The sequence below is a fragment of the Castanea sativa genome, chromosome 5, assembly GCF_040712315.1.
Source record: "Castanea sativa cultivar Marrone di Chiusa Pesio chromosome 5, ASM4071231v1".
Classification (NCBI taxonomy): Eukaryota; Viridiplantae; Streptophyta; class Magnoliopsida; order Fagales; family Fagaceae; genus Castanea; species Castanea sativa.
The window spans coordinates 42917561-42933611 of record NC_134017.1 but is presented as its reverse complement, the minus strand read 5'-3'; the positions used below and the strand labels follow the sequence as shown (position 1 = coordinate 42933611).

Below are 16051 nucleotides of genomic sequence, written 5' to 3'. Positions count from 1 at the left end.
TATTTTCTTAATTCGTATAAATTTAATTCATTAGTTTATAGTTTGGATATATTTGCAGGACTTTATTGTTAAATTGCTGATTATTTCAAAAACTTAAATTATTAAGAAATTGTGCATTTAATAAATATTCTAACTCTTTTCCCCTCACATGTGGGGCTAAATTCCTTCAAAGTAAGTGAGGCACAACACAAGGAATTTTTAGCATTTAAGTGTTGGATGAATTTAATTAATATTCTAATACTTTCCCTCACTAGTGAGTTTAAGCTCCCTCTTAATAAGTGAGACCTACTACGTGAGATTTTTAATATTTTAATTGGGAGGTAAAGTGGAAATAGAAACTAAACTCTTTAATTCGTATTTTGATTATTCCCAAAGTCTAAATTATTAAGAAATGGTGAATGTAAGTGCACAATTTGTACCCGGACCCAACTGCGTGGTGGGTTCAGGCTCAAAAAGCCTTATATAATCAAATTTGTAGAGCGTGGGCTTGAAACCTAGGTTATATGGATATTGGACAACAAATATGATGGGCTAGATTGCCACTATCTACACAATCAGTGGAAAAAATAACAGAAATTCTCCTCGGACGTAAGCCGAGGATGACTTATATTGTCTTTCCTTCTCCAAACAATAGACTAAAATTGAAGATGATGTATACAGTGCTTTCTTTTCTTTTTTTTTTTTTCTTTTCTTCTCCGTCCCCCCCTTAGAATCTCTCTCTCTTCCCTTTAGATCATCCTCCTTCTTCCTTCCATCTTCCACGTATAGATCAAATCAATGATCCAGATACTTGTCCCATCCACTGCCTTTTGGAAGTCTCCAAACAACAGCTGTAAGGCTGATCTATACTTTTCAGATGTCATTTCCCCATTAATGCGGCCAGAAGGGTAGGTGCAAAGTCTTTAATGCGGTGATAGCAGCTTTTTCCCTGACATTTCTCATTTGTTCTTCCTCTCTATAGCTGTGTGGAACATGTCTTCACCCAACAAACCTTTCAGAATTCTCTTCCAATCACCATGACGTGTCTTACGATCTTCACTTGACTTGGCTGAGGAGATGCTCCTCCTTGGACAACCTCATCAACCTTTCTAACAAGAGCTTGCTCGTAAACTTCAAGGCTTTGCTCGGACAGATTAATACCTCTAAATCAGGCCCAAAAGCGTATTTTGACTATTCTGCCCCCACAGTGAATTTAATCAATAGTTTAACATTATTCTCAAAAAAAAAATCAATATTCTAACATTAATTTATGGGAGTTGTGAATCTGCATACATCGGATCTGATTTAAGATCAGGGAGCAAGAGAATTGTTTCAATCTAAATATTGTTTGTATAAATATGTGTTAGGGTCTGTTTGGTAACGTTATTCTAGTAACGTTGTTTGTATTTTTTGGAAATACGTATGGGTGAAAAAGTGTATGGAAATACGTGTAATGTTGTTTAAACATTGAAAACTGTTTTTCTAGTTACACTACTAAACAACTCCTTAGTTTCTTATGAATCATTTGTTTTGTTGTAAAACATTTTAAATATAAAATATTTTAAGGTGTATGGTGTGATATGTAGAACTTGTCAAGCACAACCCACCAAAGTCAATAGTTCAGCTATTAGTGCCAGAGATCCAATGACCAAATCACTTACATTGGCTGCTGTGGTGGGCTTTTTTTTTGTGATTTTGGACTGGGCTGCCTCCTGTTGTTTTGAGGCTTAAGTATTCTAGGTAGGAGAGTTAGGACCGGTCCAATTTCAACTCACTTTGGCTTGGCTTGTGTACAAACTATGCCTTTTTTTTTCCTTATAGAAACTATGATCACATGCCCATGGCAGGCATAGCTGTTACAATAGAGCTATGGCAGGCGGAATGTAATAGAATAAAAAAAAAGAAAACATGTTTGCTGTTGGACAAGGTAAATAAAGGATCTTTAATTAAAATGAAGAACGCAACAACAGGAGACGCGTCGTAAAAGGAATGACATAAATAAAGAGGGAAATAATAATGGTAATTAAATCAAAGAAGTTAAAGGTTAGTCTGTCATATTAAATCATGTTACGGGATTAAATCCAAGGAGGGAACCACTTCCTCAATGTGAATAACCTCTCAAGAGAATCCTACCACAAAAATTACTCACTTTGAGAGAACAGACCTGAATAGTTTGTGCCCAGAAGAATCTTTTTTCCTCAATAGAGAATAGGCCTTTTAAGGGGAGAGAAGGGATTAGCCTACTAGTGCATGCCTGCTGTATTACACTCTCTGTTTTTCTTCCTTATTCTCTAATTCTCGTTTTTCTTTTATTTCTTAGTGTTTACTCGTGTAGTGTTGTGGTGATGGTGATATTGTGATTCTCTCCTAGTGATTGCTACTATTGTGATTATGTTGATTCCCACTGTGCATGGCAAGAGCCCTATATATACTGCCTGTCATGACTGGTTTTTACCCTTTTAGCCCTTAACTACTTTTGTCTGGATTTGGGTGTCCTTCCCAATTACTCACTAGTTTGTCAGCTTTCCAGGCACCACCACTTGCTTGTGCTAGTGGTGCCACTACCCATTACCAAACAAAGAAAACTCGTGGGTATTCTCTCTTGTTATCCCTCATGGCATGCACCCTCATCCTCCCTCTTTTCGGTGGTATGTCATCCTAGCAGGACATTTTTCCCAAAAGAGTTTGAGCGGGAACCCCAGAATAGGTTTTTCCCTTCTCCCCACCGCCAAACCATACTTCTTCTTACCTTTGACCCATGACCCACCACTCCTGTATTGGCTAGGCACAGGTTGGTGGTGTCTGGGCTTTGCACATGCTCCTCTTCTGTGTACATCAAAAGCTTGTCTACTGCTCATGGGTTTGCCATGGTCTGAAGGTTCATCTGTGCATTTTGCTGCTCATCCTTAACCTCTTATGGCATGAACTGTCTTCTGATTATCCATTATTTGTTGGCTTGCTCCATTCAAGGGCTGGCCTTTACTTGTTTGCGAGTTCATCCCTTTTGAGCCCATTCTTTGATCCTTCCGTAATCTTGTTGTCATTCATACCATACCACCTTGCCATTCTTGTTATGGTGCTATTTGACCCGCGCCTGCTGGGCCTCTTTTGGGCCCACTGCATGTTCTTTTCCTAATTAGTTTCAATGACCCAATATGATCATTTGATTCATACTTGTGCTACTTTGGGCTTCCTAGACCCATTACATTGCTTGTTGGCTCCTTTGGCCCCTTTTTTCATTGTTGGGCATCTTCGGCCCATTTTCCTTCCTTGGGCGTCCTCAGCCCATTTCTAACTCCACATTCCCATGGGATTCTACTAACTCCTATTAGGCTTCCTTAACTCAATTATTATATTCTTCATCCTTGGGATTCATGGGTTTTCGACAAACCCCTTACTTTCTTACTTCGTTATATCCTGCTTGCTATGGCTCATTCTCGCTTTTCTAGATCACATAATGCTTATGGGTTTACTGCTTCTTCCTTTGGGCTCCCGTTGACCCATTTGCTTTTCTAAGGCATATTTGTTTACTTTATGGGTCTAAGACCCATCATTCCTGTCATTCGGACTTGATGAGTTTTTTTTTCTCAATCCATTAACTCTTTTCTTGCCCATATGATTGAGCTTCTTTCTGCTGCTGAGCTTTCCCAAAATGAGCATCAACAATTACTAAACCAATGACCTAGCCACTTGATGGGAGAGGAGGAGGGAGAATGGTGTATTTTTGTAAAATATTTTATCAATTTTTTTACAATATTTTACAAAAAAATTTACAGTTGATGAATTATTTCTTTCAAGTTTTACAAAATTTTACAGTTAAACAAATATAATTAAATACTGAAAATATTTGAGTAAAACATTTTACAATTACATAAAACGGTAAAGGTTAGTTCTAGCACTACAGCACATTGAGCTAATATGACGCAGACACGTGTTCATATTCTCTCAACTCCGGTAATCTGGAATTAATCGGTGTTCTCGTTTAAAAACTGAAACCTACACGTCAGCCAGGTATACTGAGCATGAAATGACCCATGGCCAGCCAACTATCCAGCCATGTCATCGATCCGCACTAAAGCCCTCTAAATTATCAACAGCCGTCGATGACATTAAAAATAAACGGCCACGATCCTTCTCTTCCCCGCGACGCACACTTTCTCAAAAACCAAAAACGAAAAATTCCCGCCTTCAATAAATATGGTTTGAAATTTCATTCCCCTCTCTCTGCCACGTCATCGATCCGTGCCGCACTAAAACCCCAATAACAAACCACAACCGTCGATAATTCTTAGCAAATCAACGTCCACGATCGACCTCCGCTCCCTCCCAAAATTTCAATCTCTTCGTATAAATCCCCTCCCTCCAATCCCATTTCTCTCACTCATTCACAAAATTTCAAATTCAAATCCAATTCATAGTTTCAATCTCCGAAACCCTAACCCTAATTCTCCAACTCCAATGGCTCGTACCAAGCAAACCGCTCGCAAATCCACTGGTGGCAAGGCACCGAGGAAGCAATTGGCCACCAAGGCCGCCCGGAAGTCCGCTCCGGCCACCGGAGGAGTGAAGAAGCCCCACAGGTTCAGGCCAGGGACCGTTGCTCTCCGTGAGATCCGTAAGTACCAGAAGAGTACAGAGCTCCTGATCCGAAAGCTCCCATTCCAGCGATTGGTTCGTGAAATCGCTCAGGATTTCAAGACCGATCTCCGATTCCAGAGCTCCGCCGTGGCTGCTCTACAAGAGGCCGCCGAGGCTTACCTTGTGGGACTCTTTGAGGACACCAATCTCTGCGCTATTCATGCTAAGAGAGTCACCATCATGCCCAAGGACATTCAGCTAGCTAGGAGGATCAGGGGTGAGCGTGCTTAGAGTGAAGGAGGTTGTGTAGATAAAAGATTTTCGGTTGGAATGGGGTGTCAGATCTGTGTTGTGGTCTTGCTTTGTTTCTTAGGGTTTAGATGGTTATGTTTGAACGTAGTTGAGGCTGCATTTGAAGCCATGAATGTTTTGTAGTGTAGTCATTTGCACTAATGGAAATTAATGGTTTCTGTTTAATTTTGCTAATTTTAATTTTAGACATTTAAAAAAATGTTAATTATGGACAATGCAGTTAAATATTTTGTTGCTTTGGATTAACTTGTGATTTATGCTTTAGTAAAGCAAATGTTGAATTATTCAAAAAAAGGAAGTTTGTGCTTTTGGTTCCTCTGGATTAGAACTAATTTGTGTCATGCTTATTATTATGCTTTGGTGAGGTTGCTGTGCAGGCCTTATTGTGATGTTTATGGCAGTTGGTGTTGATTATTTCTTTGTTTATGCAAATTGAGTGTATTTGATTTCATGGATTTGTAATAGATGAGCTTACTCTGTTTTCCACGACTATTGTGATGGAAAGTTCGAATTTGCAACTGGACAGCCTAAATAATTTGTTTGTTTGGGTTGGTCTAGAGTCTGTCTCAAGCATCATTGTCTTCTCTCATGTTTGTTTGTTTTGTAAATGAAGTTATTCCATGTGTAAAATGTTGATATATCTAATACTGTCAATCTCCTATCTGCTGCAACTGCAGCGATGTAAATAAGAACTTGCTGGACTGCAATTTATCAGGACCTATTTGGAACTGGTAGGCATATACATTGTTGATATATCTTGTTCATAGCCAGGGATTTAGTTGTTACAGATCAATTCTCAGACGTGAATTGAACTGCATAAAACTAATGTCACTTAAACGTGCAGTACAGATTAGCATGCCAGACTTGATCCCAGAATTATGGACATCCAGTTACTCTTCTCCGCCTAGTTTTACTAATGAGCGTGGGGTGGGCTGCTTATGTGACTATTGTAACCAAAACCTGAATATAACAATGTTTTAAATGAAGTGATGGCTAGTAATTCTTGACCAATGAACTTGGTGCATAAGGACATTTATGCCAAATTTTTAGGATTAGGGTTAAACTGTTGACATAGGGTGTGGTTCTGGAATAGTGGCAGCGATTATTTCCAAGGCATTCCTTCAGGTACAGTGCACGGTGTTTGACCTCCCACATATTGATATCGTTGCTAGCTTGCTCGAGAGTAAGAAAATGAACTATTTTGGAAGTGATATGCTTGTGTCTATCCCTTTTGTTGATGCCATTCTGATTAAGGTTTGCAATTTTGTTCCTCGTTTATAATCATTCTTTTTGTTTTAAATTTCTGTGGTTTCTTTCTTTGCACTGCTTATATTGGCCATTCGTGTAGCTGGGTTGTAAGTGGGGTTTCTAGGTGAATGAGAAATCATGTTAGGATGACGGGTACAATGCCTTGGGTCTACCACTCAGCTCCCATGAAGACAATCAGAATAATTTTCCTGTCTTGCTGCTATAAATCACCTACCTACCCGCTTTTTGGAGGAAGAGGGGTGGTGGTGGTTATAATATTTGTTTTGATGATGACGAGTTATTCTGGTTAGCCAAGGTTAGCATTCAAACCGCTAATGCCACCTACCTTTCTCCCTTTGTTCCTATTCTTTTTGGTTTAGTCCAACTCTCTCCGTGGGTAACTGCAATTTTGCTAATAATTCTTGATTAGAGTACATGTTTTATCAGCATTTAATGTTTAAACACAATTTTTCTTGTTGAAGTTTTTACTTCATTTCACGTCATCTTGATTCTTGACTACTTTGAATCTCATCAAATTATAGATAATGAATTGTATTAACAGATTTTAGCATATTGATATTACTGAAGGAACATATATTAGAGTACTCCATTATCTAAGTTTTGAGAATTATGATACTTTATTTCAATGAAAATTTTGTGATTCTACAATGAATGAAGAATAGTGGAAAAATTATTAGCTTTCAGCACCCAGAAAGTAACAGAGTAGAGGATAAATTGTTACCAAGGGAAGCAACATCATTAGAATTTTTTTTTGAACAGTGCATGGACTTTGATTGTTGATAGTTGTATTTTAAAGAAACAAAAACAGGAAATTAGTGGAACATCATTTGTGTAGATACTATTTGGAGTTCCATGGGTTATGCTGAGGATAGTGGTTAGTATGCTCAACTCTTGGAGAGGAAGTTTTCATGGCCATAGAAATTCTAATGTCTGAAATGTTAATGCGGTTGTGATGGGTGATCATGCAATAAATGGTGCACTCTCGCACATGTAATAATACTTAGTGGATGATGTAACTTCAGAGGCCTAGTTTTATTTTGTTAAAGAGATGTAGTTTTTGGGTTAAGGTTATAAGTCTTTGGATTAGATAGATTTGTTTACTAATAGATGTCTTTTATCAAGAGGTGTTCAGCTGTATATAAACATGGAAAATCCCATTGCATTTGTATACAATTAAATCCACAAGACTTAATGTCTGTTATCACCACTTTGATCAATCTGATGAACAATAATTTGTCAAACACTATAGTTAAAATCAGCCCAAAAACAAATAAAAACCCTCTACTTCAAAAAGAGAAAAAAAAAAAAAAATGTAACACAAACCCATATCAAAGACAGAAAAACAAGTTTAATTCGTCTACACTCAACTTCAATTACACATATCACAAAGACAAAGGTCACTGCTCAAAAATTTAAATCTGCCCAAATTTGTAAAAGAATCAACGAAATTAGACCAAGGCATTGAAAGAGACACATAATTTCCATTAACATAAAGCTTCAAGCTACAAATTTTTATAAACTAAAACATACCAAAACAACCATATAATCAAAAAGCGCATAATAACACCAAGCACAACCCACTTGTTGTCATATACAAATCTCTCTCTCTCTCTCAGAGCACGCTTAGCCATGACCCTTTTGGCGAGCTGACTATCCTTGGGCATGATAGTGACCTTAGAGCGAATAGCACAGAAATTGGTGTTCTCAAAGAGTCTCACAAGGTTGATGTTGATGTGATATGTGGTGATTGTCAAGGAATAAGTGATTTTAATCAGTTTAAGAATAAAGAAAATCCATTGGATGATGACAAAACTAAACAACTAATTGTTTATATGAACTTGGTGCAACTTTTAAAGCCAAGATATATTTTAAGGAAAAATGTGGTTGACCTTGTTAAATTTGCAAATGACTTTCTTGGATGTTATGCATTGGGCCGTCTCATTGGCATGAACTGTCAAGTTTGGATGGGAATGATGGTAGCAGGTGAATATGAGCTTCCACAATTCCGCATGCTTGTTTTCTTATGGGGCACAGCCTACTGAGGTCAATAAATAATTAAATTTTTTATTTGGTATAACGATCTTGAAGCATTTTTGTATTAATTGGTTATATTCCTTTGCCAGAATTTGCCTCAACTCCCACTGCCTACCCATGATGTTGTTGTAAGGGGGGTTATTCCAATAGAGTTTGAGGTATAAGAGGGTTACCTTGCTCTATAGTAGAAATTCTATTCTCTTTGCCGATGGTTTTCTTATGAGTTTATTTATGTACTGATGCAGAAAAATACAGTTGCTCATGATGAAGGCCACAATCTTAAATTGGAAGAAAAGCTTTTGCTTGAAGATGCAATTTATAACTTTCTTGCTGAATGTTTTATCATTACTTGCTTCTTTTTACAGATGTTTGCAATCTATTGTTATCTAATTTATCTTTTCATGTTTTATAAAAATCACCCTACATTATAAAAATTTAAAATCTAACTTGCAAAACAACTAATTACTAACCTAAATCAAACCAAACCACTGGGAAATAAGCAATAGAACTTGTGATGAAGAATTAGAATACCAAAATACCTAAATATGCATAAAATTATATATAAATTTATCAAAAAGAGAAAAAAAATGTGATGTGACAATCAACAATAACAAAAATAACTGTTAGTGGAAAAAATAAGTGGTTGAAACAATAAAAAAAATCAACTGAAAGAGAAACAAAATGAGAGAGAGAGAGAGAGAGAGAGAGAGAGAGAGAGAGAGAGAGAGAGAGAGAGAGAGAGAGAGAGAGAGAGAGGGAGAGAGAGTATTGACCTCATTTGTCGTGGACAACTTGGAAGGAATAGAGGAGAGAGGAGGAAATGAAATAACAAGAAACTTATATAAAAATTAAGATGGGAGAAGAATAGTGGAAGTAGATGAAAGGTTGAACCAAATGAATCCATAAAATTTAAGAAAATATAAATTTAAAAATCTATAGAGGGAATCAAATGAATTTAAAAAAAAAAAAAATTATTTGAGTAGATGAAAGATTGAATTAAGAAAACAAAAGTTGAAGAAAATGAAAAGTTGAACAAAGTAGAAAATTGCAAAAAACAAAAAAACAATAAAGGATGCTAAAGATGTGGTACAAAAATAGTTTTGTAAAATTTATTGTAAAACTCCCGTTATTTATATAGTATAGATATATATGGATTTTATTTTTGGTTTTTGATTCTTCATTGATTTAATTGTTTAGTTATAAACATTTAAATTGGTGTGAATGGCATAGAGATTGGTGTCCTTAAAGAGTTCCACAAGGGTGATGTTGATGTGATATGTGGTGGATCTCATTGTCATGGCATAAGTGGTTTTAATTGGTTTAGGAATAAAAAAAAATCCATTGGATGATGACTAAAATAAACAAATAATTGTTCATATGAACTTGATGCAACATTTAAAGTCAAGATATGTTTTAATGGAAAATGTGGTTGACCTTGTTAAATTTGCAAATGGCTTTCTTGGATGTTATGCATTGGGTCGTCTCACTGGCATGAACAATCAAGTTCGGATGGGGATGATGGTAGTAGGTGCATATGGGCGTCCACAATTTCGCATGCGTGTTTTCTTATAGGGGGCACAGCCTACTGAGTTTTGTAAATAATTATATATATATATATATATATATATATATATATATTTATATATATTATTTGGTATAACTATCTTGAAGCATTTTGTGCTAATCAGTTGTTTTCCTTTGATAGAATTTGCCTCAGTTCCCACTCCTCACCCATGATGTTGTTGTACGGGGGGTTATTCCACTAGAGTTTGAGGTATAAGAGGGTTACCTTGCTCTATAGTAGAAATTCTATTTTCTTTGCTGATGGTTTTCTTAAAAGTTTATTTATGTACTGATGTAGAAACCTACAATTGCTCATGATGAAGGCCACAATCTTAAATTGGAAGAAAAGCTTTTGCTTGAAGATGCAATTTATAACTTTCCTGCTGAATGTTTTATCATTACTTGCTTCTTTTAACATATGTTTGCAATCTATTGTTATATAATTTATCTTTTCACATTTTATAAAAATCACCCTACATTATAAAAATCAAATTCTAACATGAAAAACAACTAATTATTAACCAAAATCAAATCAAGCCACTCGGATAAAGAAAAAGAACTTGTGATGAGGAATCGGAATACTAAAATACCAAAATATGCATAAAATTCTATACAAATTTATCAAAAAAAGAAACAAATGTGATGTGACAATTAAATCAACAATAACAAAAAGAACTATTGGTGGAAAAAATAAGTTGTTGAAACCATAAAAAATCGACCAAAAGAGAAACAAAATTAGAGAGAGAGAGAGAGAGAGAGAGAGAGAGAGAGAGAGAGAGAGAGAGAGAGAGTATTGACCCCTTTTGTTGTGTACAACTTGGAAGGAGTAGAAGAGGGGTGAAAATGAAATAATAAGAAATTTACGTAAAAATTAAGATCGAAGAGAAATAGTGGAAGTAGATGAAAGGTTGAACAAAATGAAACTGTAAAATTTAAGAAGATATAAATTTAAAAATCTATAGAAGTAATCAAATGAAATTTTAAAAAATAATGATTTGAGGAGATGAAAGATTGAATTAAGAAGACAATAGTTGAAGAAGATAGAAAGTTAAACAAAGTAAAATATTGCAAAAAACAAAAAAATAATAAAGGATGCTAAAGATGTGGTGCAAAAAGAGTTTTGTAATTGTTTTTTGCAAAACTTCCATTATTTATATAGTATAGATATGTATATATATGTGTGTGTGTATATATATATATTTTTTGGTTAATTTTTTTGGTTTTTGATTGATTTAATTGTTAAGTTATAAACATTTAAATTGGTGTGAATGACACCGAGATTGGTGTCCTCAAAGAGTCCCCTGAGGGTGATTTTGATGTGACGTGTGGTCAACCTCCTTCTCCAGGCCTAAGTGGTTTTAATCGGTTTAGGAATAAACAAAATCCATTGGATGATGACAAAAATAAACAACTAATTATTTATATGAACTTGGTGTAACATTTAAAGTTAAGATATGTTTTAATGGAAAATGTGATTGACCTTGTTAAATTTGCAAATGTCTTTCTTGGATGTTATGCATTGGGTCGTATCATTGGCATGAACTGTCAAGTCTGGATGGGGATGATGACAGCAGGTGCATATGGGCTTCTACAATTTCGCATGCGTGTTTTCTTATAGGGGGCACAACTACTGAGGTCTTTAAATAATTATATATTTTTTATTTGGTATAACTATCTTGAAACATTTTTTGTGCTAATCGGTTATTTTCTTTTGGCAGAATTTGCCTCAGTTGCCACTTAACACCCATGATGTCGTTGTAAAGGGGGGGGGGGGGGTTTATTCCATTAGAGTTCGAGGTATAAGAGGGTTACCTTGCTTTATAGTAGAAATTTTATTTTATTTTCAATTGGTTTTCTAATAAGTTTATTTATGTACACAGTTGCTCATGATTAAGGCCATAATCTTAAATTGGAAGAAAAGCTTTTTGCCTGATGATGCAATTTCTAACCTTCTTGCTTTATGTTTTATCATTACTTGCTTCTTTTTAAATAGGTTTGCAATATATTGTTATATAATTTATCCTTTCATGTTTTATAAAAACCACCCTAAATTATAAAAATCAAATTCTAACTTGCAAAACAACTTATTATTAACCCAAATCAAATCAAACCACTGAGACAAAGAAAAAGAACTTGTAGTGAAGAATTGAAATACCAAAATACCTAAATATGCATAAAATTCTATACAAATTTATCAAAAAGAGAAACAAATGTGATGTGACAATTAAATTAACAATAACAAAAAGAACTATTAGTGGAAAATATAAGTGGTTGAAACAATAAAAAATCGACCCAAAGAGAAACAAAATTGGGAAGAGAGAGAGAGAGAGAGAGAGAGAGAGAGAGAGAGAGAGTATTGACCTCTTTTTTTTTTTGTGTGGAAAATTTGGAAGGAATAGAGGAATGGGATGGAAATGAAATAATAAAAAATTTGTGTAAAAATTAAGATGGAAGAGGAATAGTTGAAGTAGATGAAAAGCTGAACAAAGTGAAACTAAAAATTTAAGAAGATATAAACTTAAAAATCTATAGAAGTAATCAAATGAAAATTTTTAAAAACAATGATTTGAGGAGTTGTAAGATTGAATTAAGAAGACAATAGTTGAAGAAGATGGAAAGTTAAACAAAGTAAAAAAAATTGCAAAAAACAAAATATAATAAAGGATGCTAAAGATGTGGTGCAAAATAGTTTTGTGAAATTTATTGCAAAACTTCCATTATCTATATAGTATAGATATGTATAGATTTTTTTTTTGGTTTTGTTGTTGATTTTTTTTGGTTTTTGATTCTTCATTGATTTAATTGTTTAGTTATAAACATTTAAATTGTTGTGAATGACCCAGAGATTGGTACCCTCAAAGAGTCCCACAAGGGTGATGTTGATGTGATATGTGGTGGACCTTTTTGCCGAAGCATAAGTGGTTTTAATTGGTTTAGGAATAAAGAAAAGCCATTGGATGATAACAAAAAGAAACAACTAACTGGTGCAACATTTAAAACCAAGATATGTTTTAATAAAAAATTTGGTTGACCTTGTTGAATTTGCAAATGGCTTTCTCAGACATGATGCATTGGGTTGTCTCATTGGTACGAACTATCAAGTCTGGATGGAGATGATGGTAGTAGGTGCATATGGGCTTCCACAATTCCGCATGTGTGTATTCTTATGGGGGGCACAGTCTTTTTATATATGTTTGCAATATATTGTTATAAAATTTTTCTTTTCATGTTTTATAAAAATAACCCTACATTATGAAAATCAAATTCTAACTTTCAAAACAACTAATTATCAACCCAAATCAAATCAAACCACTAGGATAAAGAAAAAGAACTTGTGATGAAGAATTGGAATACCAAAATAGCTAAATATGCATAAAATTCTATACAAATTTGTTGAAAAGAGAAAGAAATGTGATGTGATAATTAAATCAATAATAATGGAATGAACTATTAGTGGAAAAAATAAGTGGTTGAAACAATAGAAAATCGACCAAAAGAGAAACAAAATTGGAGAGAGAGAGAGTATTGACCTCTTTTGTTGTGGACAACTTGGAACATGGAAGGAATAAAGGAGAGGGGTGGGAATGAAATAATGAAAAATATATGTCAAAATAAAGATGGAAGTGGAATAGCGGAAGTAGATGAAAATTTGAACAAAGTGAAACTATAAAATTTAAGAAGATATAAATTTAAAAATCTATAGAAGTAATCAAATGATTTGAGGAGATGAAAGATTGAATTAAGAAGACAATAGTTGAAGAAGATGAATAGTTGAACAAAGTAATAAATTGCAAAAAACAACAAATAATAAAGGGTGCTAAAGATGTGGTGTAAAAATAGTTTTGTAAAATTTATTGCAAAACTTCCATTATTTATATAGTATAGATATGTATAAATAATTTTTTTCGTTCTTTTTTTTTTGGTTTTTGATTCTTAATTGATTTAATTGTTTAGTTACAAACATTTAAATTGGTGTGAATGGCACAGAGATTGGTGTCCTCAAAGAGCTCCACAAGGGTGATGTTGATGTGATATGTGGTAGACTTCCTTGTCAAGGCATAAGTGGTTTTAATCGGTTTAGGAATAAAGAAAATTCATTGGATAATAAACAACTAATTGTTTATATGAACTTGGGGTAATATTTAAAGCCAAGATATGTTTTAATGGAAAATTAGGTTGACCTTATTAAAATTTGCAAATGGCTTTCTTGGACATTATGCATTGGGTTTTCTCATTGGCATGAACTATCAAGTTTGGATGGGGATGATGGTAGTAGGTGCATATGGGCTTCCACAATTCCGCATGCGTGTTTTCTTTTGGGGGGCACAACTTATTGTGGTATGTAAATAATTATATATATTTTTAATTGGTATAACTATCTTGAAGCATTGTTGATACCCATTTTTGAAAATGGGCCCAACGACAGAAAAGGCCCAACAACAAAGAAAGACAAAAGAAGAAGGATGTGAAAAAAGTATGATGAAAGTAGATGGACCATAGAAGCCCAAGAAAATAGTTAAAATACCCAATGGGCCAATATGGTAGGAATAACAGCCAGTAGGCCCATGGGCACATAAGAGGTAAAAGTAAAGTAAATAAGCCATGGAAGCCCTAGAAAAGAGGTAAAAGACCCAGTGGGCCAATATGGCAAGAATAACAGCTAGCAGGCTTATGGGCACCATAAAAGTGAAGTAAATGGGCTATGGAAGCCCAAGAAAAGAGGTAAAAACTCAATGGGCCAACATAACAGGAATAACAGCTAGTAGGCCCATAGGTATAACAATAGGTAAAAAAGTAAAACAAACAGGTTATGAAAGCCCAAGAAAAGAGGTGAAAGAACCCAATGGGCCTATGTGATAGAAAGAACAACCAACAAGCCCATGGGCATAGCAAGAAGAGAAGCACCAAGGGCAAAAACCCAATGAACTGGATAGGCAGGAACTTCTGCCAAGCCAATGCCCAAGCCCATGAGGAAATAAGGAGAAACAATGCAAGCCCAAAAGCCCACGCCCTTCATATTGTGGTGGATAAGCATGAACACAAGAGGCACACAGCAGAATGAGACATGGTAGGAATTGTTGAAATGATGTGGGAACAAAAAAGACAAATGCAGAGGGGATTGGAATGAACATATAAGGGCCGGAGCACCTCCCACTTGTACCTAGCCAATACAGGAGAGATGGGCCATCGGTCAAGGTACTCAGAAGGTGTGGTTGTGTGGTGGGGGGAAAAGAGGTTATTTTGGAGTTTCTGCCCAGGCTTGTTTTGGAAAAAATGCCTTACTAGGATGGTATTTCAACCAAAAAGAGGTAAGCAAAGGGTTGGGACTTCCTGATACATGCGATAGAGGCAGGTAGAGAGAGGGCCTTAAGCCCTTATCCATTCGGGTAAGGTAGGAAAGGTAAGAGGAGAAACAAAAAAAGAGAAGTTTTATCCAAGAACGGGGAGTGGAGCAGCAAGCACAATTTGAGCAGAGGTAGTGGCCGGGCAACTAATGGGTTGGCCGGCAATCCTGAAGGAATGCCCACCAGAAACCACAAGTAGATGGTGAAGTCTTAGGGGCAAAATGGAGAAATCCCATGGAATCAGTTCAATATAAAAGGAAGAGATAGTCATAAGTAAAGAATGAAGGAACCCATGGTGAGCTAACAGTAAGAAACTAAGAGTAAAAAGAACAGAGGGAAAAAAAGAAAGAAAGTGGTAAAAAGACAAGAGAAAACACGACAAAAATAGGGGCATGCATCAATAGACCACCTTTTCCCTTCTTTTTGACACACTCACTCTCTATAAAACTATGAGTAATAACGCACAACCATTTAGGTCCTTTCCCAATAACGTACAACTTTGAGCCTATGATAAGGTTGTCCATGTTGGGGTTGAGATTCCTTCTTGGACCGTTTGTTGTAGAAAGACTTGACCCAAGATTGAGGTGGTGAACTCACACAATCCTATTTGCTTGGAGTTGCTACCATCGTCCTGTTGTGGCTTCTCTCAACTTGTTTTGCATCTTTATTGTTATTTGTTTTGCCATAGTATCTTGTGCTGTTAGCTATTCTGTTGTAGTATCTTTCATTGTATTTGTTGTATTAGTTATTTTGCTGTAGTATCTTTTACTATATTTGCTTTATCAATTGTTTTGTTGTGGTATTTATAATTATATTTGTTGTATCAGTTATTTTGTTGTGGCGTTATCCGTTGTGTCCGCTGAGACATCTAGTTCGCTATAGCACTTCTTGTCTTGTCTAAGTATTGGGAATGCCTGGCTTGCACATAAGCTAGCCTGCGACATAATCTTGTTGGGGTAATAGGCCAGTCC

At 35.4% G+C, this 16051-nt stretch overlaps 1 protein-coding gene and 1 pseudogene across 1 annotated transcript; both read left to right on the top strand.

Annotated features, from left to right (window-relative positions):
• The window catches only part of LOC142635236 (DNA (cytosine-5)-methyltransferase CMT3-like), a 101981-nt pseudogene that overhangs the window by 83507 nt on the left and 2423 nt on the right, over positions 1-16051 (top strand).
• Positions 4350-5034, top strand: LOC142636582 (histone H3.2). The gene has a single exon (XM_075810843.1). It carries the CDS (start codon positions 4438-4440, stop codon positions 4846-4848), a length of 411 nt encoding a protein of 136 aa, XP_075666958.1. The 5' UTR covers positions 4350-4437; the 3' UTR covers positions 4849-5034.

Excerpts from the sequence above, each read along its gene's own strand:
- LOC142636582 (XM_075810843.1), top strand. The coding sequence starts at position 4,438 with ATGGCTCGTACCAAGCAAACCGCTCGCAAATCCACTGGTGGCAAGGCA.